Genomic DNA, 27,104 nt, shown 5'->3' on the forward strand with positions numbered 1-27,104 from the left:
ACTAAATTCTTATTTTGGGCGGAGGGAATCTCTTTCTAGATTGTATATGCGTTTATGTGGGTCTCTGTCTGTTCATGTACCAGTACCATACTGTATTAATTATTAATTCTTGATAGTGTGTTTTATGACCTGGTAGTTACTCTTGATTGCTCTTCTTTTTCAGAGTTTTCCTACCTATTCCTTTTTGTTTATTTTTCCATATGGACTTTGGAAAGATGAAATTTAAAAATTAATTTAGTGAGAATTTACATGTTAATGAAATAGAATTTTCTTATCCAAAAGCATGGTATGACTTTCCATTTGTTCGAGTCTACTTTTGTGCCCTTCAATGGCGTGTGAAAGTTTTCTGTATATAAGTCTTGCATATTCCTTGTAATGCTCACTCTTAGAAATGTTCTTTTTGGACTTATTTTTGTTTGGTTCCATTCTTCTATTCTGTATATTTAGTCTCCATGTATCTGAAATAAATTTTATTCCAAGTATATTGTTTTTCCTGCTGCGTAACTTAATTCTCTTATTGCGTGTCGCAGTTTCTTAGTCAACTGCCTTGCATTGTGAGGAATACAACCATAATGTTTGCAAATCATGATAGTTTTACCTCTTCCTATTCATTTTTATACTCCTAATTTGTTCCTTTTATCTGACTGTGTTACTGATGCCCCAGTACAACGATAGTCATGTCAGTTAGTGACCTTGCTTTGTCGCTGGCATTTTGGGGGGATGCTGTGAGTGCTCATCCATTTGGCATGATACTTGTTTTGGAGCTGGCATGTGTATATGTGTGTATATGTAACTTTTGTGTTTAATACATAATCTAAAATACAAAATCAATGAGTCAAATATATATACAATATTTTCTTGATGTTGGGGGGCTGAATATTTGTTGTATTAACCGTGTGTCGCTTTTCTTCCTTTTCAGTGGTCTGACAAGCCCTGTGTGCCTCATTTGCTTCAGAGGGACAGTTACTATGTTTATACCCAGCAAGAGCTTAAAGAGAAGCTGTATCAAGAAATCATATCATATTTTGACAAAGGCAAAGTGAGTATTGGATTGTTTTTGTACTAGGGGAAAGAGGAAAATGACCGCAGTATTGCAGTACAATTCTGATGCTCACCACTTGGAGTTAGCACTGACTACCCAGGTTCAGGGCACCGTCTCCAATGAGACTGCCCCCACTTCAGATGCCATCTGCAAATTTGGGGGTCCCCAGTCCATTCACAGTTCTGCGCAACTGGCTATACATCTGGGGGGCTTCCACTGCCCCCTCAGTTTTCATAGTCTGCTAGAATAACCAACAGAACACAGTGAAGTGCTATATTTAACGATTCCAGTTTCATCAGGAAGGGTGTAAACTGGGGCCAGCCAAATGAAGGGACCCATAGGGAAAAGTCTGGGAGAATCTCAAGCATGGGGCTTCTGTGTCTTCCCCCTGTGAACTCGAGGCACCTTCCCAGCAAATCAGTGTGTTCCTCAATCAGGAAGCTCACCCAAGCCATGGGTGTACAGAGTTTTTTTTTTTTTTTTTTTTTTTTTTTTTTTTTTTTTTTTTTTTTTTTTTTTTTTTTTTTTTTTTGGGCTTTAAAAATGAAAATTTATTTTAACAGATGCAGAGAGGTCCAGCAGGATGAGGACTTAGATGGTGTCATTGACTTTGGCAATTAGAGTATTCATGACCCTAGAGTGTAGTTTCAGTTGGAGTAGTGGAATCAGAAGTGAGATGGTAGAGGCCTGAGAAGGAAATGCAAAGTGATGTAGTGGAGCTATGGAGCAGAGGTCTCACTGACAATGGAAGACTTTTCTTTTTTTTTTTTTTTTTTTTTTTTTTTTTTTTTTTTCTTTTTTTTTCTTCTTTTATTATTATTATTATTATTATCATTATTATACTTTAGGTTTTATGGTACATGTGCGCAATGTGCAGGTAAGTTACATATGTATACATGTGCCATGCTGGTGCGCTGCACCCACCAACTTGTCATCTAGCATTAGGTATATCTCCCAATGCTATCCCTCCCCCCTCCCCCCACCCCACAACAGTCCCCAAAGTGTGGTGTTCCCCTTCCTGTGTCCATGTGTTCTCATTGTTCAATTCCCACCTATGAGTGAGAATATGCGGTGTTTGGTTTTTTGTTCTTGCGATAGTTTACTGAGAATGATGATTTCCAGTTTCATCCATGTCCCTACAAAGGACGTGAACTCATCATTTTTTATGGCTGCATAGTATTCCATGGTGTATATGTGCCACATTTTCTTAATCCAGTCTATCATTGCTGGACATTTGGGTTGGTTCCAAGTCTTTGCTATTGTGAATAATGCAGCAATAAACATACGTGTGCATGTGTCTTTATAGCAGCATGATTTATAGTCCTTTGGGTATATACCCAGTAATGGGATGGCTGGGTCGAATGGAATTTCTAGTTCTAGAACCCTGAGGAATCGCCATACTGACTTCCACAAGGGTTGAACTAGTTTACAGTCCCACCAACAGTGTAAAAGTGTTCCTATTTCTCCACATCCTCTCCAGCACCTGTTGTTTCCTGACTTTTTAATGATTGCCATTCTAACTGGTGTGAGATGGTATCTCATTGTGGTTTTGATTTGCATTTCTCTGATGGCCAGTGATGGTGAGCATTTTTTCATGTGTTTTTTGGCTGCATAAATGTCTTCTTTTGAGAAGTGTCTGTTCATGTCCTTCGCCCACTTTTTGATGGGGTTGTTTGTTTTTTTCTTGTAAATTTGTTGGAGTTCATTGTAGATTCTGGATATTAGCCCTTTGTCAGATGAGTAGGTTGCGAAAATTTTCTCCCATTTTGTAGGTTGCCTGTTCACTCTGATGGTAGTTTCCTTTGCTGTGCAGAAGCTCTTTAGTTTAATTAGATCCCATTTGTCAATTTTGGCTTTTGTTGCCATTGCTTTTGGTGTTTTAGACATGAAGTCCTTGCCCATACCTATGTCCTGAATGGTAATGCCTAGGTTTTCTTCTAGGGTTTTTATGGTTTTAGGTCTAACATTTAAGTCTTTAATCCATCTTGAGTTGATTTTTGTATAAGGTGTAAGGAAGGGATCCAGTTTCAGCTTTCTACATATGGCTAGCCAGTTTTCCCAGCAGCATTTATTAAATAGGGAATCCTTTCCCCATTTCTTGTTTTTGTCAGGTTTGTCAAAGATCAGATACTTGTAGATATGTGGCATTATTTCTGACGGCTCTGTTCTGTTCCATTGATCTATATCTCTGTTTTGGTACCAGTACCATGCTGTTTTGATTACTGTAGCCTTGTAGTATAGTTTGAAGTCAGGTAGTGTGATGCCTCCAGCTTTGTTCTTTTGGCTTAGGATTGACTTGGCGATGCGGGCTCTTTTTTGGTTCCATATGAACTTTAAAGTAGTTTTTTCCAATTCTGTGAAGAAAGTCATTGGTAGCTTGATGGGGATGGCATTGAATCTGTAAATTACCTTGGGAAGGATGGCCATTTTCATGATATTGATTCTTCCTACCCATGAGCATGGGATGTTCTTCCATTTGTTTGTATCCTCTTTTATTTCCTTGAGCAGTGGTTTGTAGTTGTCCTTGAAGAGGTCTTTCACATCCCTTGTAAGTTGGATTCCTAGGTATTTTATTCTCTTTGAAGCAATTGTGAATGGGAGTTCACTCATGATTTGGCTCTCTGTTTGTCTGTTATTGATGTATAAGAATGCTTGTGATTTTTGCACATTGATTTTGTATCCTGAGACTTTGCTGAAGTTGCTTATCAGCTTAAGGAGATTTTGGGCTGAGACAATGGGGTTTTCTAGATATACTATCATGTCATCTGCAAACAAGGACAATTTGACTTCCTCTTTTCCTAATTGAATACCCTTGATTTCCTTCTCCTGCCCAATTGCCCTGGCCAGAACTTCCAACACTATGTTGAATAGAAGTGGTGAGAGAGGGCATCCCTGTCTTGTGCCAGTTTTCAAAGGGAATGCTTCCAGTTTTTGCCCATTCAGTACGATATTGGCTGTGGGTTTGTCATAAATAGCTCTTATTATTTTGAGATACGTCCCATCAATTCCTAATTTATTGAGAGTTTTTAGCATGAAGGGTTGTTGAATTTTGTCAAAGGCCTTTTCTGCATCTATTGAGATAATCATGTGGTTTTTGTCTTTGGTTCTGTTTATATGCTGGATTACATTTATTGATTTGCGTATATTGAACCAGCCTTGCATCCCAGGGATGAAGCCCACTTGATCATGGTGGATAAGCTTTTTGATGTGCTGCTGGATTCTGTTTGCCAGTATCTTATTGAGGATTTTTGCATCAATGTTCATCAAGGATATTGGTCTAAAATTCTCTTTTTTTGTTGTGTCTCTGCCAGGCTTTGGTATCAGGATGATGCTGGCCTCATAAAATGAGTTAGGGAGGATTCCCTCTTTTTCTATTGATTGGAATAGTTTCAGAAGGAATGGTACCAGCTCCTCCTTGTACCTCTGGTAGAATTCGGCTGTGAACCCATCTGGTCCTGGACTTTTTTTGGTTGGTAAGCTATTGATTATTGCCACAATTTCAGCTCCTGTTATTGGTCTATTCAGAGATTCAACTTCTTCCTGGTTTAGTCTTGGGAGGGTGTATGTGTTGAGGAATTTATCCATTTCTTCTAGATTTTCTAGTTTATTTGCATAGAGGTGTTTGTAATATTCTCTGATGGTAGTTTGTATTTCTGTGGGATCGGTGGTGATATCCCCTTTATCATTTTTTATTGCATCTATTTGATTCTTCTCTCTTTTTTTCTTTATTAATCTTGCTAGCGGTCTATCAATTTTGTTGATCCTTTCAAAAAACCAGCTCCTGGATTCATTTATTTTTTGAAGGGTTTTTTGTGTCTCTATTTCCTTCAGTTCTGCTCTGATTTTAGTTATTTCTTGCCTTCTGCTAGCTTTTGAATGTGTTTGCTCTTGCTTTTCTAGTTCTTTTAATTGTGATGTTAGGGTGTCAATTTTGGATCTTTCCTGCTTTCTCTTGTGGGCATTTAGTGCTATAAATTTCCCTCTACACACTGCTTTGAATGCATCCCAGAGATTCTGGTATGTTGTGTCTTGGTTCTCGTTGGTTTCAAAGAACATCTTTATTTCTGCCTTCATTTCGTTATGTACCCAGTAGTCATTCAGGAGCAGGTTGTTCAGTTTCCACGTAGTTGAGCGGTTTTGAGTGAGATTCTTAATCCTGAGTTCTAGCTTGATTGCACTGTGATCTGAGAGACAGTTTGTTACAATTTCTGTTCTTTTACATTTATTGAGGAGATCTTTACTTCCAAGTATATGGTCAATTTTGGAATAGGTGTGGTGTGGTGCTGAAAAAAATGTATATTCTGTTGATTTGGGGTGGAGAGTTCTGTAGATGTCTATTAGGTCTGCTTGGTGCAGAGCTGAGTTCAATTCCTGGGTATCCTTGTTGACTTTCTGTCTCGTTGATCTGTCTAATGTTGACAGTGGGGTGTTAAAGTCTCCCATTATTAATGTGTGGGAGTCTAAGTCTCTTTGTAGGTCACTCAGGACTTGCTTTATGAATCTGGGTGCTCCTGTATTGGGTGCATATATATTTAGGATAGTTAGCTCTTCTTGTTGAATTAATCCCTTTACCATTATGTAATGGCCTTCTTTGTCTCTTTTGATCTTTGTTGGTTTAAAGTCTGTTTTATCAGAGACTAGGATTGCAACCCCTGCCTTTTTTTGTTTTCCATTTGCTTGGTAGATCTTCCTCCATCCTTTTATTTTGAGCCTATGTGTGTCTCTGCACGTGAGATGGGTTTCCTGAATACAGCACACTGATGGGTCTTGAGTCTTTATCCAATTTGCCAGTCTGTGTCTTTTAATTGGAGCATTTAGTCCATTTACATTTAAAGTTAATATTGTTATGTGTGAATCTGATCCTGTCATTATGATGTTAGCTGGATATTTTTCTCGTTAGTTGATGCAGTCTCTTCCTAGTCTCGATGGTCTTTACATTTGGGTGTACAGAGTTTTTATTGGGGTTTCTTTTTTTTTTTTTTTTTTTTTTTTTTTTTTTTTTTTTTTTTTTTTTTGGTAAATATGGGATCTCACCAGTTGCCCAGGCTGGTCTAGAACCTAGAACTCCTGGGCTCCAGTGAACCTCCTGTATTGGCCTCCCAAAGTGCCGAGATTACAGGCATGAGCCACTGTGGGGTTTCATTATACAGGCAGGATTGAATGAATCATTAACTACACAATGAACTTGATCTTTAGCCTTCCTTTTGTCCCTGGAGGTTGGGCTGATATCACATGGCTCACAGCCCTAACCTTCTAGTCACATGATTAGTATTTCTGGCATGGCAGCCCCCATCCTGAGACTAGGAGACCACCATGAGTCACCTCATTAGCATAGATCTGGGTGTGATCCTGGGGTGGGGACACCAGGAATAACAAAGACACTCTTATTATTTGAGAAATTCTAAGAAAATTAACCGGAACTCAGGACCAAGACCAGATACATGATTTAATATACAACAATAACTTACAGCTACTGTTTATTCTTCCCTTGTGTATTCTTGAATTCTGAGATTTCAGAGGGGGACAGATTTTGCAAACAATGATTTTAAAAGATTTAATTTTGAAGTGTTTCACAATGGCTTGTGGGCTCTGCACACATTCCCTCAGAAGCCAGGAACAATGGAACATAGCACCTTGTGAGCAGGAATGAAGCAGGAGGTGACCCGATGCTGCAAGTTGAATAGTATCTGTCTAAGAGACAGCTTATGAAATACCAAAGGGGTTAGAAGGCTCAATCTGGGCTGCTAGCCTCAGACACTGAGGACGTGCTTTAGCCTGTAACTTACATGGTTATACATGCTCGGAGGCATTTCCTAAAACTCATCCACTAAGTAGGGAAATCAGTGCCCTGCATGGAAATACAGTTTGCCAAATTCCACACTATTGGGGAAACCCACCCCCAATATTTCAGCGCAGGTTCTTTCTATTTTCCACAAGTGTTGGCCGGCTGAGAAATAAAGAGAAAGAGTACAAAGAGAGGAATTTTACGGCTGGGCTCTCGGGGGTGACATCACATATCGGTAGGACCGTGATGCCCACCTGAGCCGCAAAACCAGCAAGTTTTTGTTAAGGATTTCAAAAGGGGAGGGGGTGTACCAACAGGGAGTAGGTCACATACTTCAAGGGGCAAAAAGCAGAGCAAAGATCACATGCTTCTGAGGAAACAGGACAAAGGGCAAAAGGCAGAAACTCCTGATAAGGGTCTATGTTCAGCGGTGCACGTATTGTCTTGATAAACATCTTAACAGAAAACAAGGCTTGAGAGCAGAGAACCGGTCTGACCAAAAATTTACCAGAGTGGAATTTTCCAACCCTAGTAAACCTGAGGGTACCGCAGGAGACTGTTTATTCTTCCTTATCTCAACTGCATAGGACAGACATTCCCAGAGTGGCGATTTATAGACCTCGCCCCAGGAATGCATTCCTTTCCCAGGGTCTTAATATTAATATTCCTTGCTAGGAAAAGAATTTAGTGATATCTCTCCTACTTGCACGTCTGTTTATAGGCTCTCTGCAAGAAGAAAAATATGGCTCTTTTTGCCCGACCCCGCAGGCAGTCAGACTTTATGGTTGTCTTCCCTTGTTCCCAAAAAATCGCTGTTATTCTGTTCTTTTTCAAGGTGCACTGATTTCATATTGTTCGAACACACATGTTTTACAATCAATTTGTACAGTTAACACAATTATCATAGTGGTCCTGAGGTGACGTACATCCTCAGCTTACAAAGATAACAGGATTAAGAGATTAAAGTAAGACAGTCGTAAGAAATTATAAAAGTATTATTTTGGAACTGATAAATGTCCATGAAATCTTCACAATTTATGTTCCTCTGCCACAGCTCCAGCCGGTCCCTCCATTCGGGGTCCCTGACTTCCTACAACACCACAGAACAGTACTGTTAGCCTTTTTCCATCTCCACAAACAACATCACTACACCTACACACACACACACACCCATACACACACCTGTACACGCACACACACACACACACATTTCAGAACCAAAGTCCTACAGAAGCTTCCCTTCCCCCTCCAACCAGACTCGCATGCTCTCCGAACCTAGGCTGGCAGAACTTCCTCTCTCTACTTTCAAGTGCTGTAGGTGCTTTACCTGTTAAATGCAGTATTGCTTTTTTGGGTGACACATGGTACTTATTCTTAATGTCCTTGCAAACAGAACTACAGAAGACGCCCCTGGCAAAGCTGCCAATATACACTGTCTTTATGATGTCAGGAAATGAAGGTTTCACTGATCTAAGGGATAAAGCGAATGAGGAATATCTACTGAAACTCAATCCCTCAGACTACTTGCTCATTCCCAGTGACTCGCCATTGGCTTTTGCCACTGAATCAATGACTGCCTTGTTCTCCACTTTTAACCCTACTTTCCTTTTTCTGAAGATGTGGGAGAAGGCCATCAAGCTGAGCAAAGAGTTGGCTGAGACTTACGAAAGCAAAGTATTTGACTACGAGGGCCTTGGCAACCTCCTGGTGAGTCTGGGTCAAAATATGTTAGGCCTCTGACAGGGTTGCTAAAATTAACGCTCATGAAAATGTTTCTGTAAGTTGAAAGTCAGGATGAATGGTGTTTTTTTACAATGGAAAAGTCAACTTTGCTTGAAATGAGAATGAAAAAAGATGTAGTCCAAAGGCTCTGATCAATATTTCTGCCAAGTATCCTTCAGAGAAGGTTCAGGACATCTCTGGAAGTGGAGTGGGGTTGTATCCAACAGTGTGGTGGAATGTCGAGTTTCAGATAATAGTGACTCGCTTTCCACATCCCTCAGGATCTCCGTCTGCAGCTCTCTCATTCTTCCTGAAGACATTTTTCTTTCTGTGGACCCTCCATATTCCCAGCCATCAATAAAGCAAAACAAAAATGAGTGCCCAGTGTTAGGCAGCCACCATTCTGAAAGCTCAGTGGAGGCGGCCACCATTCCAAATGCCCAGTGGAGGCAGCCACCATTCCGAATGCCCAGTGGAGGCAGCACCATTCCAAATGCCCAGTGGAGGCAGCAGCCATTCCGAATGCCCAGTGGAAGGCAGCCACCATTCTAAATGCCCCAGCGGTAGTCAGCCACCATTCTGAATGCCCAATGGAAGGCAGCCACCATTCCAAATGCCCAGTGGTAGACAGCCACTCTTCTGAATGCCCAATAGAAGGCAGCCACCATTCTGAATGCTCCATGGTAGGCAGCCACCATTCTGAATACCCAATGGTAGGCAACCATAATATTAAATTTAATAATTTTTAGTAGAGGAGTTAGAAAAGATCAGGTTACCCATAGTCATGAAATGATCATTTATTTGAGGAGCTGGGTGTCAAGATCACTTCGTAAAAAGTTTACCGGTGTACTATTACCAGCCCCTGGCTTCACATGCAAAAAACTCACTTATTAATTTCATCAACTGGGCTGGGCGCGGTGGCTCATACCTGTAATCTCAGAACTTTGGGAGGCCAAGGCAGATGGATCGCTTGAGCCTAGGACTTCCAGACGAGTCTGAGCAACACAGTAAGACACAATTTCTACAAAAAATATAAAAAATTAGCTGGGTGTGGTGGCACCTTCCTCTAGTCCCAGCTACTTTTGGGAGGCTGAAGTGGGAGGATCACCTGAGCCTGGGAGGTCAAGGCTGCAGTGAACTGTAATCATGCTACTGCACTCCAGCCTGGGCAACAGAATGAGACCCTGTCTCAAAAAAAAAAAAAAAAAAAAAAAAAAAATTTTTCATCAACTGAACTGAGCTGAAGTATTGGTAATGTAACATGTTACATATCGGTCTAAGAAAATAGTATTTTGACGAGACCATCACCTAGATAGAAGAGTAATGGCATGCTAACTATTGTGGGGGAGGGGGTTCAGGTCATTGCTCAAAGTTGTCCACGTCTGGCTGGCTATTTTGCTTTCTTTAAGGCCGACCTTGTGAGCCAAAGCTGGAAAGCCCCTCATCTTGTGAAGAATTAAAGATAGAGGTGGTAGCAGATACTGAAAAACAGAACATCACCACCACCTTCTGGGCACTTATAATTTACCAGACACTTTCATCCAAATCACCTGCATGAACTACACAGTCCTTCTTTTTAAAAATGTTCTTTATTTTATTATTACTTTTTCAAAACAGGGTCTCACTCTGTCACCCAGGCTGCAGTGCAGTGGTGCAGTCATAGTTTACTGCAACCCTGAACTCCTGGGCTCAAGACATCTTCCTGCCTCAGCTGCTGGCTAATTTTTTAATTTTTTGTAGAGATGGAGTCTCACTATGTTGCCCAGGCTGGTCTCAAACTCCTAGCCTCAAGCAATCCTCCCACCTCTGCCTCCCAATGTGCAAGGATTATAGGCGTGAGCCACTGCGCCTGGCCTTGGAAGGTTCTTTATCTTCTCCCATGGGTGTCTGGTTAAGTGCAGCCGCCTTCTGTGAATCTCAGAATGCACTTTTTAACCTTTTATAGTTCCTGAGCCCACTTTGAGAAACTGCTGAAAGTTGTGCACTGCCCCGTTACGCAGAAGAATTCCAACGTGCACACACTTCAGCATACACCTTCAGGGAGTCACAGCCCTCCAACGTCCATTCATGGAGCCCAGGTCCAAAACCTGTGATCCGAGAACAGGATAACCCTTTTCTGCCCATAGGGTGTTTTCCAAAAACCTTTCATTGCTCTGGGTTACATGGGAAACAACAAAACAAAGTCTGACTTTTTTTTTCCCCCAACTGTGTACTTATAACCTCCCCTTGGAATGTCTTGTTTTGTTTTCCAGAAAAAAAGGGCCTCGTTTTATGAGAACATCATTAAGGCAATGAGGCCTCAGCCTGAATATTTTGCTGTTGGATACTATGGACAGGGCTTTCCTTCTTTCCTACGGGTAAGAAACCTGATGGTGGTCTCCCAGGCCATTAGGAGGAGGGAAGAGACTCATTTCTTTTCCAGATGGGCAACAGTGTATTAGCAGCTGCCGACCCGTGTTCTCACTGTGGGAGGTAGGGGAGGGAAACCACTTCCTGAGCGGCCGGCCTCTTCACCCCACACCCCCGACACCCCTGGTGTTCTGGCAGGTCTTTTGTGAAATGACTTTTCCCAGGTGCGGTGAAAAAGGGAAAAACAGAACCATCCCCCGCACTGGTCAGCTGCTACGGGTCACGCCAGGGAAAAGTGTGGACTGATGTATTTCGTTGTTTACTGTGTTTCTAGCCAGAGCTAATTTGAAAGTAGGTATCCCAAGAACCAGACTGCACGTCTCCCAAAATAAAACATTTTATTATAATAATAATGACAAGGATGGTATTTTTCTGCCGTCTCAAAATTGTCTATAATGTGATATTCAATTTATAGTTTAATAAACAAAAATTCTTATCTCTTACGAAAAGTTTCTTTTAGAGCTGAGCTTTGCTTAAACATTTATTATCCATCTACTTTCTCCTAATTTTAAAACAAGTGATAAAGCAAGCAATTTACATTCCTAACAGTGCCTAATGAGACAGTTTATTCATTCAGTCAGTAAATATTTATTGAGCATCTACTCTGTGCCAGGCATAGAGAAGGCATTAGAAAGATCTTGCTGATTACAGTCAAACATAGTCCCTACCCTCATGGATTTTACAACCTAAACTCATGAGGGGAGATTTTAATCACACATGAATGTAAAATTTAATCTGAATGTCAGATGCAGTGGCTCATGCCTGTAATCCCAGCATTTTGGGAGGCTGAGGCATCACTTGAGGTCAGGGGTTCGAGACCAGTGTGGCCAACATGCTGAAACGCTGTCCCTACTAAAAGTACGAAAATTAGCTGGGCATGGTGGTGCATGCCTCTAATCTCAGCTACTCAGGAGGCTGAGGCAGGGGAATTGCTTGAACCCAGGAGGTGGAGGTTGCATTGAGCTGAGATCACACTACTGCACTCCATCCTAGGTGACAGCGAGACTCCATCTCAAAAATAAATAAATAAATAAATAAATAAATAAATAAATAAATAAATAAATAAATAAACTGTAACCAAGAAAGATACCCTGTGCTATAAGAATCTGTAACCAGGAAATATTTACCCAAGTGAAATAGAAACTTACCCTTTTACAAAAAAATGTACAGGAATATTTATAGCAGCTTTAATCATAGTCACCAAAGACAGGATCCAATCCACGTGTCCCTGAACTGGTGATGGGATAAACAAACTTCAGTGTATCCACACAACAGAATACTGCAGCAGCCAAAGGCAGTCAGCTCCTGGTACACACAACTGCAGGCATGATTCTCACATGCATCTTGCTAGGTAAAAGAAGTTAGACTTAAAAGGCTGCATACTCTGTGGTTTTATTTATATGAAATTCTTGCCAAGGCAACGCTTCCTATCAGGACAGAAAATAGATCAGTGGTTGCTGGTCAGGGGTGGGTTGGCTGCAGAAGGCCCTGGGGAAGTTTTTGGTGGCAGTGAAACTGTTCTGTATCTTGATTGTGATCCTGGTTATGTTTGTCAAAACTCACAGAATTTTACACTAAAAGGGGTCTGTTTTACTGTATGTAGATTATGTCTTAATATTATTATTTATTTATTTTATTTATTTATTTATTTTTTTGAGACAGTGTCTTGCTCTGTCACCCAGGATGAAGTGCAGTGGTGGAATCTCGGCTCACTGTAACCTCCGTCTTCTGGGTTCAAGCAATTCTCGTGCCTCAGCCTCCCAAGTAGCAGGGATTACAGGTGTGCACGACCAGGCCCAGCTAATTTTTGTATTTCAGTAGAGATGGGGTTTCACCATATTGGCCAGGCTGATCTCGAACTCCTGACCTCAGTTGATCCCCCTGCCTCGGCCTCCCAAAGTTTTGGAATTACAGGCATGAGCCACCGCGCCCAGCCTATGTCTTAATAAAAAAAAACCAAAAAACAGAATCAGGGGCCTGGCACAGTGGCTCACACCTGTAATCCCAGCTACTTGGGAGGCTGAGGTAGGACAATCACTTGAGCCCGGGAGGCAGAGGTTGCAATGAGCTGAGATGGTGCCACTGCACTCCAGCCTGGGTGACAGAGCCAGACTCCATCTCAAAATAAAATTTAAAAAATCAGGAAAGACTTTCCAGGGATCCTCTGTTTCAGCTGCAACCTGAAAGGTAAGCTGGGAGTGGAGCAGGTATAGGGGGTAGGAATAAGTATTGCAGGCAGAGGAAGCAGCAGGCAAGAGCAGGGCAGTGCCTTGAAAGGAAAGGCCAGTGCAGCAGGCACAGAGACAGCTGGGGTGCCAGCGGGGAGGCGGGGAGGCGGGGAGGCGGGGAGCCCTGGAAGAGCCTGCACAGCCTTGGGGTTTCCTGGGGTGTTCTTTCTGCATCCTGAGAGCAGTGGGAGCTGCTGCAGACTTTTCGTGTTGGAAAGGTCATCTGGCTTTTGTCTCCGTGGTCATCCATGGAGAATGGATGGGAGGTGCTGCAGATAAACCACTAAGAGACCGTTGCAGATGTTCAGAAAAGAGATGACAGGCTAGACTCGGGACATGGGGGTGGTGGCTTTAGAGAGAAGTGGAAAGACTAGAGTGGTGGAGATGAGGTCACAGCCATCTGATGATTGATGGGCTGTGTGGGTGAGGAAGCGAGAGTTGTCAAGAATGATTTCTGGGCTTCTGGCCTGCATCATTGGAGGGGGTAGTTGAACCATTTACTGGGACAGCAGGACCGGAAAAGGCCAGAGTCGTGGAGGAGAGAATGAATTTATTCCTTGAGTAAATATTTATTAAACTCCTACCGTATACTTGGCTCTAATATAGGCATGGGAGCAGAGTCAAACAAACCAAAATCTTGAAATTATCAAGCTTATGTTCCAGCTTGGAGAGATCAAAAAATGAGATAAATCAATAAACTATTTAGTATGAGAGATGGCCTAGAACACTGCCTCCTACAGTGTAGCTACTCAGTAAGTATCATGGAGAAAAGGACTTAGGGAAGGGGACTAGAGAGGCAGGTGTTGGGGATGGAGTTACAATTTTAAATAGAGAAACAAGAAAGACTTCAGAAAGATAATGGCATTTTTGCAAAAACCAGAAAAAAAGTTAAAGAATAAGCCATGCAGCTATCAAGAGGATGAGCGAAGGTCCCAGACCTTGAGAATAGCAGGTCCAAAAGCTATGAGGCTGGAGTAGTGTGTACAAGAGGGTGTATAGGTGGGAGAATGGGGCGGGTGGCTGTGGGTACCAGATAGCAGAGGGCCTCCCAGGGCTTTCTAAAGTGTTTGCAAAAGTTTGGTTTTGCACGTACTCAAGGGGAGGTAGATTTGGAACATCCGAGAGGCACAAGTCAACCATTAGCTGTATAGATCTGGAACTCAAGTGAACTTACAGACAGGAGGGAAAAGTTGGTGTGTTACTTATATGGAGTTAAAATAACCGTGGTTGGGGATGAGATGGACCAGGCAGAGGAAAGAGAATAAAGAGTGGAAGGTCTGAGGCCAAGCTTGGTGACTCATGCCTGTAATCCCAGCACTGGTAGGCCAAGGCAGGAGGCTTGCTTGAGCCCAGGAGTTTGAGACCAGCAGTTCGAGGCCAGCCTGGGCATCATAGCATGACCCCATCTCTACAAAAAATTGTTTTAAAAATTAGCCAGGCATGGTAGCATGTGCTGTGGTCCTAGCTACTCATTAGGCTGAGGCAGGAGGATTGCTTGAGGATTGGAATTAGAAGCGACAGTGAGTTGTGATCAAGCCACTGCACTCCAGCTTGGATGACAGTGAGACCCTGTCTCAAAAAATAAAATTGAATTGAAAATAGAGTGTAGGGTCTAAATGCATCAGGGTCTAGTGTTAGCTCAGCTTTAATCCAGGTCAACATAAAAGAACAACCCCTGCCATAGCCGTTACATATGCCTGTGTGTCACATGAAATCAGAAATGTGACCTCAGAGACAGCAGTGATTCTGTGAAATCAAGAACACCAGACTTTCAAGTCGAAAGCATTCTAGTCTAAATCACGTGCTGAGCGAGTGTGCAATTTTGGTGAAATCACGTAATCACTGAGTTTTGGTTTTCTGATCCGTAATTCAGAAAAATAATGCCTGCATCACAGGAAAGTTTTGAGAATTAAGTTAATAGCATACAGGAGTGCTTTATAAACTGTAAAGTAGTTTAGAGATGTTAACATACCTCAAAGGCGTACTGTAGAATATAAAATCCTCAGGAGTGATATAACCTCAGTGCCATTCTCTTCTATGGGATATTTCCCTGAATTCAGAATATTTAAAATTACATCATCCTCTCCTTCCAACCCAATGAGATCTCATTTGTTTCTGTCAGGGGTACCACTGTTCTTCCTACTCCAAGACCAGTGACTTTTTTTTTTTTTTTAAGAGACAGGTTCTCGCTCTGTCTTCCAGGCTGAAATGCAGTGGTGTAATCACAGCTCCCTGCAGCCTTGACCTCCCAGGCTCAGGCAATCCTCCTGCCTCGGCCTCCTGAGGAGGTGGGATTACAGGTGCACACCACCACGCCCAGCTAATGTTTTTATTTTTTCTTAGATATGGGGTCTCACTGTGTTGCCCAGGCTCAAGACCAGTGATCTTTGAATCAGCGTTGACTCCCCTGTCTGCCTTGCCCTTCTCCTGACACCAAAGAGGCAAACACTGAATGCTGTTACTTCTCTCTCTCCTGCTGTTACTTTTCCCTCTTCTGCTCAGTCCAGCCTGTGAGCGTTCAGTTGGGCATAGATGCCACTGTTGTCTTCCATTGTCTACACTGCTTCTTTCATCATGCGTCTCCCGCCTTCCAGAACCTCCAGTGAACGTTCCCAGTCTTTGAAACCTTCGCCCGCCATGAGAGACCATTCATTTTCTGGCTCATTCTTCCAGTCCAAGCTCATTTCTTCTCCCAGAATTCTGTACTTTCCACCCCTGGGCCTGACCCTTTCCGCATACCCGCCTGGTCCTTTGCACCCCTTCTCTTTATGCTTCCTTATCCCGTTCATCTGTCTATGCCCATCTAAGGCCCGTGTCTTCCTTGAAGCCTTCTCTTTCCAGTCGAGCTAATTCTTCCTGACCTGCTTCTCTGATTCCTTTTACAGTTATTGTCTGCATCATACAACTAGCGTTGTATTACACTCTGATCCTTTGCCCACCATTGTTTCGTCTGAATGATGGAATTTCAACAGGCTTGAGTTCCATAGACTTTTCCTAGCTTGGAAAAGTTTTATCATGTATTCCAAAAGATCCAGTAGTTTTTACTCCCTTCATTCAGTGTTTGCCTGGAAAGTGTAATTGCCTTCACGGTGCTTACACTATCATGTTTACTTATTTATTTACTTGCTTGTTTTTTATTCTCTAGAAGGTAAGTTCTGTGAGAGCAAGATCACCATTGTATTCCTGTTGTCCAGCTGATCTTCTGTTTGCACAATACATATTTTTTATATGAATGGACAAGTGATTTTCAAAGACATTTTACAAGACAACCTGGGCCCAAGTGTTGGTTAAAAATGAATCATGTGTGGACTACCAATGCAAACTGCTCATTTCAAACATGGCTATGTTTGCACTTGCCCAGGCAACCACACCTGTGAGACAAATTACTGCCATGCCTGGGGCCTAGGAAATCTCTTTGGGAAAAAAAAATGATTAAAGAGATTATATTTACAGTCTAGAGTGGAGAAAATAATATTTAATGCAGTGATTTTCTATTAGACTTTCAGGATTGGCTGGGGACTGTGGTACATTGCTTCTGTTCTCTGTCACTCTGTTTCTGTGCCAGAAGACACATTGTTTCTCCTCATTCTCTTAGGCAGTGCTGTTTAAGTGCTGGTCCACAAACTGTTACTGGATCGTGATGAGATCGATTAGGAGTTTATACCTCAATGTAAATTAATGCACTTCCTTCCTTCCTTCCTTAAGAATGTCTTGCTATGACAATATCAGCATGCCTGGTGATGTCATTGATTTAAATGAGGGCACAAGTTCCTTATTTCCTTGCAGATGGGTCCAGACTGTTTGCAGACTGGCCATAGTCCTTGGTTCACACTGGAAGAAGCACTAGGCTAAGTATTTTTTACGCCTGTGATTTAACTTCTCCAGTAAACCGCAGCTCTTGTAAGATATGACGGTTGCTATCGGGCATGGACTAGATATTCAATGAGAACTTGATGGTGTGGATTGAACATTGGCTGGAGAGTGCAATGGCTCCCTCAGTACCTGGAACTCCAGTTGCGTCTCCACTCTTCCTATTTAATGACTTCCCTTGCTGTCTCTCACCTCCAGAATAAAATCTTCATCTATCGGGGAAAGGAGTATGAGAGGCGAGAGGACTTCAGCCTGAGGTTGCTAACCCAGTTCCCCAATGCGGAGAAGATGACCAGTACCACGCCTCCTGGGGAAGACATCAAGTCCTCCCCCAAGCAGTGTATCCTTTCCGGGGGGAATATGGCCCCGAGGCTCTTAAGGCTGTGTACAGCCCTAGATAAGCCAGAGAAGATAGGAGCTACAGTCCCTTCTCTGCAGACACACCATCCTCTCAAGCATTCTGACACAGGTTCCCATTCCATGTAAAATCTTTGGGACCCTAATAGCCTTAGCTGGTGGTGATGACATAACAAAAGAGGAGAGATAACAGACAACTGATGGATATGAAATATACTTCCTAGCCAGATGGGGAGCTTAAGTGGAACATAGACTTCCTATTCTGAATTCTGGCTTCTGTTATAGACTTTAAGACAGTATCTCTGTCCTGGTGGGTTGGGGAGCTAAGACTTTCTAAGACTCGATCATTAAATCAGAGCAGGAGCACTTACCCTTGAGCTGCTTTTGAAGCCTAACTTTACCATTTACCAGCTGTGTGATGTTGGATTTTAACCTCTCTTATCCTCAGATTCTCCATCTGTGAAAAGAAAATAAGATTATCCCACATGTGGAGTTGTTGTGTATATTAGAGATAACACATTCAAAATACCTAGCACAGTGCCCAACTATGGCACTGGATAAAAAGACGGGATCCAAAGATAAAAGTAATTCTTGTTGCCTGGGCTCTGATTCTGGTGATTTCAGAGGGATGCTTGTCCCAAGAAATTGTTTAAATCCATTTCTAAGTACCTATTTCCTGATATTGCATTGATGTCTATTTCCCTATGGCAAGGGTTGTTTGCCAGATGTCTGACCGAAAAAAAAAAAAAAAAAAAAAAGGACCCTAGGATTAATTGTAATCACTGAATAAGGCATTTCGGTGATACACAAAGGAACTCCATTTTCAATGCGGTCCTGGCATTGGGGTCAAAGGGAGTGATTGGTGCTGGTGGCATTTCCGGCTGTGAAGCAGGAGGAACAGGGGTGTTTGGTGTCTGACACCTTCGCGGCCCCAACCCCTCTCCTTTCCTTAACGAGCTCCTCAGACATGCAGTGCTTCACCGTAAAGCCAGTGATGAGCTTGCCGCCCAGCTACAAGGATAAACCTGTTCCAGAACAGATCTTAAAGTAAGTGGTTTTTCATTTAAAAAAAAAAAATCTGTGTCTGGTCACAGTGGCTCACATCTGTAATCTCAACATTTTCCGAGGCTGAGGGAGGAGTATTGCTTGAAGCCAGGAATTTGAGACCGGCCTGGGCAACAAAGTGGGACACTGTCTCTACAAAAAAGAGAAAAGTTTGTCTCTCCCTCACACTTGTTTGGAGTACATCAAAACCAAAGCCTTACATTTATTACAGTTTGCAAGACCTACTATCTGTTCTACTTTGAGTGTAGGATAAAAGCTTGGTAATACAAAGGGATGTGGGGTTTTTTTTTTTTTTTTTTTAGGCAGAGGAAAATCAGAAATTTCACACCTAGCTTACAGATCCCTGAGCTTTTATTTTCACCCAAAAGCATCACAGAGGAGTGGCTGGTCCCCAGTGATGGAGGGGCTCATTCCTTGTCTTGAAAAGCCGAATGCTAATAGTATTGATAGAACTGTTATAAAACTAGACTAATGAGATCACAAATGTATGTGTAAGTGCATACACCTTTTTTTGTTGTTGTTTGTTTTTTGAGACTGAATCTTGCTCTGTCACCCAGGCTGGAATACAGTGGCGTGATCTCGGCTCACTGCAACTACTGCCTCCTGGGTTCAAGCAATTCTCCTGCCTCAGCCTCCCAAGTAGCTGGGATTACAGGTGCACGCCACCACACCTGGCTAATTTTTTGTATTTTAGTAGAGACGGGGTTTCACTGTGTTGCCCAGGCTGGTCTCAAACTCCTGAGCTCAGGCAATCCACCCACTAAGAGACAGGGTCTCTCTGTCAACTAGGCTGGCATGCAGTGGCATGATCATAGCTCACTGCAACTTCAAATTCCTGGGCTCAAGAGACCCTCCCTCCCACCTCAGCCTCCTGAGTAGCTGGGACATACACCACCACACCTGGCTAATTGTGTGTGTGTGTGTGTGTGTGTGTGTGTGTGTGTGTGTGTGTGTACATGGGATCTTGCTGTGCTGCCCAGGTTGTCTGGTCTTGAGTTCAAGTGATCCTCCCACCTTTGCCTCCCAAAGTGGTAGGATTACAGGTGTGAGCCACCACACCTGACCACATATACCTTTTAAAATTGTGTGCTGTGACTTTGAGGCTGAGGTGGGTGGATCACTTGAGGTCAGGAGTTCAAGACCAGCCTGGCCAACATGGTGAAACCCCATCTGTACTAAAAATACAAAAAAATTAGTGAGGTGTGATGGTGCGTGCCTATAATCTCAGCTACTCAGGAGGCTGAGGTAGGAGAATCACTTGAACTCGGAAAGTGCAACCTGCAGTGAGCCAAGATCGCGTCACTGCACTCCAACCTGGGCGACAGAGTGAGACTCTGACTCAAAATAAATAAATAAAAATAAAATAAATAAATAAAATTGTGTGCTGTGAAATAAATTCCTAAATAATATAAAAGTAAGGTGTGAAATAAAATCAAATTGTGCACTTTCTCAAGCCTTCATGTGGAGGCACTATTGATTATGAGATAGCTTAGTGGGTAAAACTCAGACCAGGCAGAAGTGTTATAAGGTTTTGTTGAAGTCAAATTGAGGAGTGGTTGTTCTAAGAGAGAAAAATACAGCATTGCTTTGTCCTTCTCCAGCTACTACAGAGCCAATGAAGTGCAGCAGTTCAGATACTCCCGGCCGTTCCGGAAAGGAGAAAAGGATCCAGACAATGAATTTGCTGTGAGTTCACCCCTTTTGTCCTTTAAGAGGTAAAATTGATGGGCTGAGCACGGTGGTTCACGCCTGTAATCCCAGCATTTTGGGAGGCCAACGTGGGCGGATCACGAAGTCAAGAGATCGAGACCATCCTGGCTAATACGGTGAAACACCATCTGTACTAAAAATACAAAAAAATTAGCCGGGCGTGGTGGCACGTGCCTGTAGTCCCAGCTACTCGGGAGGCTGAGGCAGAAGAATTGCTTAAACCCAGGAGGCAGAGGTTGCAGTGAGCTGAGATCGCACCACTGCACTCCAGCATGGGTGACAGAGCGAGACTCCGTCTCAAAAAAAAAAAAAAAAGGTAAAATTGACATCCCAAGTGGAGGTCTTCCACCTACCTAACCAGCTTCACAGGAGAAACGATGGCACCCCTGGGAACAGAGGCTTCACCTGCTAATTACCTAGACAGCAAGTGCTAATTACCTAGACAGCCAGCTGTCATCTCCATGGAAAATGCTAGACTAGGAGTCCAGAATCTGGACTCTTCTTGGGCCTGCTGCTCATAATGACCTTGGGCTAGTCATACCTCTCTAGACCTCACATTTCCCTCCGTAGGGTGAGAAGTCCCAAGTAGATGATCCCTTTCAGCTTTAAACATCCAGAATCCTTGAATTTTATGAGAAAATTTGGCTCACTCTCTACGAGGCATTTGAGAATAGAATCTCACTTAACTGAACCAGAGAGTTTTGCTGTTTTCCCTGGGAATTGACCAACATTTCATGTTTTCCTCCTGGGAATTGACCAACATTTCATGTTTTCCTTCTTGCCACTAGACAATGTGGATTGAACGGACCACATATACGACTGCATATACCTTTCCTGGGATTCTCAAGTGGTTTGAAGTCAAGCAGATTTCAACAGTGAGTCATTTGAAACTGGCACTTGGAAAAAAACTTTCTGTCTCCAAATATAATAACAGCCTTTGTTGAATTCCCTCTGCAGTTCACACCAGCTTGGCCAGCCTCCTCTGGCCAACTTTGTTTTTCAAAAGAGAAATAAAAGGCATGCTTATATAATAGAGCTCCTTTGTAAAACTGATGTGACAACACCAGCCCTAAAGGTCACTCACAGTGAATGACTCTTTTATGTCCAGAGGAGTGGTGTCTGCTCAGCGATCCTGCCAGCACCCAGAAACATTTTTGGAATGCTGCTTTGGAGTTTCCTGTCAATTACATCTTCCCTCCCAAAGGCTGTTCTCTTCTTTTATTCTCCACTAATCACATCCACAATCACCATAGACTCCTCCCTCTTCGTCTCTCCCAAAAGCTGCTCATTTTACCTGTTTAGTATTGATTAAATCTGTTTTATTTCCCACCTCCTCATTGGCCTCCCTGCCATGCATGGCCTTCTCAGGTCCAGTTACCTCACTGCCTCAGTGGGAATTCCATTAAGGAAATCTCACCATTTCGTCCATTCTCATGCTTAAAGCCCTTCTATGGCTCCAAGTACCTGGAGTATAAAGCCTGTCCTCCTTAGCACACACACGTATGGCCTAACTCTTCTGCCCCATCTCTTAGGCAATCTATTGGAACCATAGTGTTCATCCCATGCTAATTTCAGTCCTCTGTGACATTGGATCATTTTCTCTGCCTGAAACACACTCTTGCAATTTCTGCACCTAACTAACTCCCATCAAGGTTCAGTTTAGGCACCAGCTTCTCAATGAATCCATCTCTGGAACACCCAAGTTGGGTGACCTGCCCTTTGTCTGTCCCCTGTGGCACCTGGGCGTGTTTCTAACCTACCATGTTTACATGTGCTGAGACCCCGCTAACACCATCAGCTCCTCCAAGCCATGAAGTACATACATCTTAATCACTTTTGTATCTGTGGTGCATAGCATGGCACTTAGCCTAAAGTAGGTGTTCAAGAAATGTTTCTTGAACAAATCTGAATTGAAGTTTGATGTGTTATAAGTCATGGCTAGGTACAGTGGCTCATGCCTGTAATCCCTGAACTTTGGGAGGCCAAGATGGGAGGATCCCTTGAGCTCAGGAGTTCAAGACCACCCTGGGCAACATAGCAAGACCGCCACCTCTACAAAAAGAATAGCTGTATGTGGTGGTATGTGCCTGTCATCCTAGCTACTTGGGAGGCTGAGGCAAGAAGATGGCTTGAGCCCAGGAGTTGGAGGTTACAGTGAGTTGTGAATAATTGCACTACTGCACTCCAGCCTGGTCGACTGAGTGACACCCTGTCTCTAAAAGAAAAAAAACGACATTATTCTTCAGTTATGGATATGAATTTTGGATGGAGACTTTTGGAATCAAGTCTGGAATAGGAGGGCATGTTGACTGATAATGGGTAAAATGAAGAAGGAGATACTTTTTTTTTTTTTTGAAACCTGATTTTGTAGACATTTCCTTAGGAAGAACTCTCTGAATCTGTACTATGTCTTATTTTCTTTTCATTCAAAATTCAGCCTGTATATTCTAATACATCCTATTATTTCTGACTTCTGATACACATACAATTCGTACTAAGATTATGTATGGTCTGAATGCATGGCCCCCAAGATCACTTACCTCTTTTCATGGAGGAAGCATCAAACGTTTTGCCAGTGGACATTCTTGGTGGTTCAGAAGTGACTCAGATCTGATATCCTGCTGTTCTCTTGTCGTTGATCTTCTCAAAAGTCTCCAAGGAAGTGTTGCCTAGGAAATGATTCTTACTACAGATCCGGTTCTTTTCTTCTCACATTTTCTGTAGACATTTTGTCCAAGGAATAATCATTTCCATAGCTCCAATGTTTAAGTCATCATTCTACTTTGTAAGGAGATTTTAAATAGCTTATTTTGTATCTTACCACTATTCCAAAAAATTGTGGTGTCCTTATAAGCTAGCAGTCCCCGATCTTTTTGACACAGGGACTGCTATCCTGGAAGACAATTTTTCCGTGGACCTGGGGTAGGAAGGTGGGAGGTGTTGGGGGATAGGGGATGATTTTGGAATGATTCAAGCACATTACATTTACTGTGCACTATATTTCTATCATATATTATATTGTAACACATATTGAAATAATTATCATGTGGAATCAGTAGGAGCACTAGCTTGTTTTCCTGCAACTAGAAGGTCCCTTCTAGAGGTAATGGGAGACAGTGACAGATCATCAGGCATTAGATTCTCATAGGGCATGCACAACCTAGATGCCTCGCATGTGCAGTTCACGATAGAGTTTGCACTCCTATGAAAATCTGATACCACCACTGATCTGACAGCAGGCAGAGCTCAGGTTGTAATGCAATAGATGGAGAGCGGCTATAAATACAGATGAAGCTTCCCTCACTTACCTGCCGCTCACCTCCGGCTATGTGGCCTGTTTCCTAATAGGCCACGGACTGATACTGGCCTGGCGTTTTGGGACCCCTGCTATAAGCCTAACCTTGATTAGAAAATCTTCCCTTTTCTATAGCTTGTGGGTATTTTATACCTCTTCAGGGGAAGAGTTAAACTTTTTTCAGTCTTTACTTGGAGCTGACAAGTGTCCTCTTTCTCCCATGTGCTCTGTCACTCAGGAGGAGATCAGTCCTCTGGAGAATGCCATCGAAACCATGGAGCTGACCAATGAGAGGATCAGCAACTGTGTTCAGCAGCATGCTTGGGACCGGTCCCTCTCTGTGCACCCCCTCTCCATGCTGCTCAGTGGCATCGTGGACCCAGCCGTCATGGGGGGCTTCTCCAACTATGAAAAGGTTTGCTTGGTCCCACAATCCCCTAGGGATTCACAGACCTGGGTGTCTGTATGCCTCCCTCTGTGCCATTTGCCACTGACAAATTCATTTCCTACAGCTGCTCTAAGAAATGTTCACTTTCCCTTCTGGCAAGTGAAGTGAATGAAACGATTGTCCCTGACTTCTTTGAGACTATCAGCAACCCAGCTGGTATAGAACATTGCCTAGTAAAGCATCACAGAAAAAAAACCAACATGCCTCTGGTCAAAGCACCTGTTATTCTGTCTCCCCTGAGGGTTATACAAACTAAGGGGTGGACCCCAGAACCCAGGCACACTGGAAATGGAGCAGCATCTCTGGGGATGGCAGAGCCACACTCTCTTTAGAATTAGCTCCTAGGGGCCGGGCACAGTGGTTCACACCTGTAATCCCAGGACTTAGGGAGGCCAAGGCAGGTGGATCACTTGAGGTCAGGAGCTAGAGACCATCTTGGCCAACATGGTGAAACCCCGTCTCTACTAAAAATACAAAAATTAGCCAGACATGGTGGTGCATGCCTGTAGTCCGAGCTACTCAGGAGGCTGAGGCACGAGAATCACTTTTAACCCCAGAGGCAAAGGTTGCAGTAAGCTGAGACTGGGCCACTGTTCTCCAGCCTGGGCGGCAGAATTAGCTTCTAGGACCCCCGCCTGACTTCGTGTGCCAGAGGTTGTATGGACAACTGATGGCCCTGACTCTACAATTAAATTAGTTCAACTAGGTATTCTTAGTTGAGACATGAAAGCAGAACTCAGCACAACTTAATCCATGGCACGGGGTTAGGATGTAACAGCATTTAAAATACACAACATGCATTCAGTTTATGTTAAGTATAATTAATGGAGCAGAATTTTTCATTGCTGTGGTATGTTTTCAGTGGCTAAATATTTTTTGAATATAAACTTTTTGGATATAAATCAACATTTGGCAAGGACACCCCTGTGCAGCCACCTGGAGAATGGGTAGAAATTAAAGGAGCCAGAGGGAAAGGGTGAGCGGCATTAACTGGGTGGCGCTCTTGTGTCCGTGTGTGTGTGTGTGTGTGTGTGTGTGTGCGTGTGCGTGCGCATGCATGTGCGTGCGCGCGTGTCCTGGGAAGAGCAGGAGGTTTGCACTCAGTTGCTCCCAGGACCCAGTTCTGGCTTCCAATTGGCCACTGTGTGCTCTGGGCAACATGCTTCACCTCTCTGAGCTCCATATATCTGCAAAGTGAGAAGAATGCCTGACTTGGCCAGGCACGGTGGCTCATGCCTGTAATGTCAGCACTTTGGGAAGCCGAGGCGGGAAGATCACCTGAGGCCAGGAAATCGAGACCAGCGTGGCGAACTTGGCGAAACTCTGTCTCTAATAAAAATATAAAAAAATCAGCTGGGCATGATGGCGGGTGCCTGTAATCTCAGGTACTGGAGAGGCTGAGGCATGAGAATTGCTTGAACCCGGGAGGTGGAGGCTGCAGTGAGCCAAGATTGCACCACTGAACTCCAGCCTGGGTGACAGAACACTCCGTCTAAAAAAAAAAGAAGAAAAATGCCTGACTCACAAGATAGATCACAGGATGGACTGGAAGATTAAGGGAGACATCCTGTATAGAAGGAACATCAGACAGTGCTTGACATAGAGTTGAGGCTTCACCAGTGTTGGTTTTCTTCCTGCCTACTTGGAGCAGACGGTGTAATTGGAATGTTCTTCATGGGTGGTGACATCTATGCTCTGTGGCTGCTACTATGATCATCTTCTTTCTGTCCTTTTTCTCAGCCTTTCAGCCTTCTCTAGCCGTATTATACTCAGCAGCTGGGAAAGACGCAACACCAGAGACAAATTCTAGTTTGTTCATGTTAGGCACCGTAATAATATCCAGTGTTACAATGGCAGTCAATATAAAAATAGGATCTAATATACACTACTTTTTAAATACTGTAATGCTTTCAGTGTGTACTTTTTCATATGTACTGTTTGGTACTAATCTTCATGTATTTTTTCCAAGTATTAATTTTTACAGAATACCCCAATCACAGATTTATATATGCCAATATCTGTGAATAATACATAATATCATATGAAGTTTTTCCAGCGTGACAGTGTTCTAATTAAAATGAACAAAAAGCTAGGATAAATACATACATACATACATACATTTCGGGACCTTTGGCTTAAAATACTAATGTATTCATTTAATTAATATGTATGACTGCACATTTCTAAACGTAAGAAAAAGGTAAACTCATTAATCACCATGATGTATTGCAATCAGTGGGGAAGCCCATCATTACATATTTGATGTAATATGTAATGGTAATAGGTAATAGGTAAACTATTCTAATCCAGCTCTTTATTCATTGCCAAAGTGATAAGAACACAGGAGCTGTGTGCAGTAATTCATCGCCAAAGTGTTAAGAACACAGGAGCTGTGTGCAGTAATTCATCGCCAAAGTGATAAGAACACAGGAGCTGTGTGCTGTAATTCATCTCCCCTTTCTGTTCTGAGGCAGAACTCTGCTAGAAAAATGAATTTCAGGGCACTCGGCTCCAGTGTTCCCCGATCTAACCAATACTTTGGGAATTTCCATGTGTTCTACCATTTAGCAAAAACAAAATTGTTACAACTTTCAAAAATTTCAAGTACTTGTATTTGAAAGGTAAAAGTCAATGAAAACTTAAGTAAATACTCCTTTTTCATTTATACTGACAGTCCCTCTAAATACCATCCTGGCTAGAATGAGCTGTTATGCTAATGTATTATATTGTCATGCTTCTTTTTGTGATAATTGTTTAATATATATTCATATTCTCTGTTGTATTAGTTTGCTAGGGCTGCTGTAACAAAGTTCTCCAAACTGGGTGGCTTAAAACAACAAAAACTTCTTGTTTCACTGTTCCACGAGCAAGAAGTCTGAAATCAAGGTGTCACAGTGTTGGTTCCTTCCAAGGATGTTTGAAAGAATGTTCCATGTCTCTCTTCCTGGCTTCTGGTGTCTTCTTGGTGCTCCATGGCTTGAGGCTGCTCCTCCGTGTCTTGTCGATGGCCATCTTCTTGCATCTCTTCATATGATGTTCTCCCAGTGTTTGCACTTCTGTCTCCAAATTTCCCCTTTTTATAAGGACACCAGTCATACGGGCTTAAGGGCCCACCCTACTCCAGTATATATGACCTCCTCTTAACTAATTAAATCTGCAACAGCCCTGCTTCT

General features: G+C 42.8%; 1 protein-coding gene across 3 annotated transcripts in view; it reads left to right on the forward strand.

Annotated features, from left to right (window-relative positions):
- DOCK5 (dedicator of cytokinesis 5) overlaps window positions 1–27,104 on the forward strand; it is a 239,090-nt gene that overhangs the window by 195,161 nt on the left and 16,825 nt on the right. For all 3 annotated transcript variants that reach the window (XM_054498518.2, XM_063669373.1, XM_063669374.1), the window contains exons 38-45: window positions 920–1,039; window positions 8,445–8,534; window positions 10,802–10,906; window positions 17,255–17,396; window positions 18,379–18,460; window positions 20,080–20,164; window positions 20,977–21,063; window positions 23,722–23,898. In XM_054498518.2, coding sequence (XP_054354493.2) covers window positions 920–1,039; window positions 8,445–8,534; window positions 10,802–10,906; window positions 17,255–17,396; window positions 18,379–18,460; window positions 20,080–20,164; window positions 20,977–21,063; window positions 23,722–23,898 — 888 coding nt within the window. The remainder of the gene's footprint in view (window positions 1–919; window positions 1,040–8,444; window positions 8,535–10,801; window positions 10,907–17,254; window positions 17,397–18,378; window positions 18,461–20,079; window positions 20,165–20,976; window positions 21,064–23,721; window positions 23,899–27,104) is intronic.

The sequence above is a fragment of the Pongo pygmaeus genome, chromosome 7, assembly GCF_028885625.2.
Source record: "Pongo pygmaeus isolate AG05252 chromosome 7, NHGRI_mPonPyg2-v2.0_pri, whole genome shotgun sequence".
In the NCBI taxonomy this organism is placed as follows: domain Eukaryota; kingdom Metazoa; phylum Chordata; class Mammalia; order Primates; family Hominidae; genus Pongo; species Pongo pygmaeus.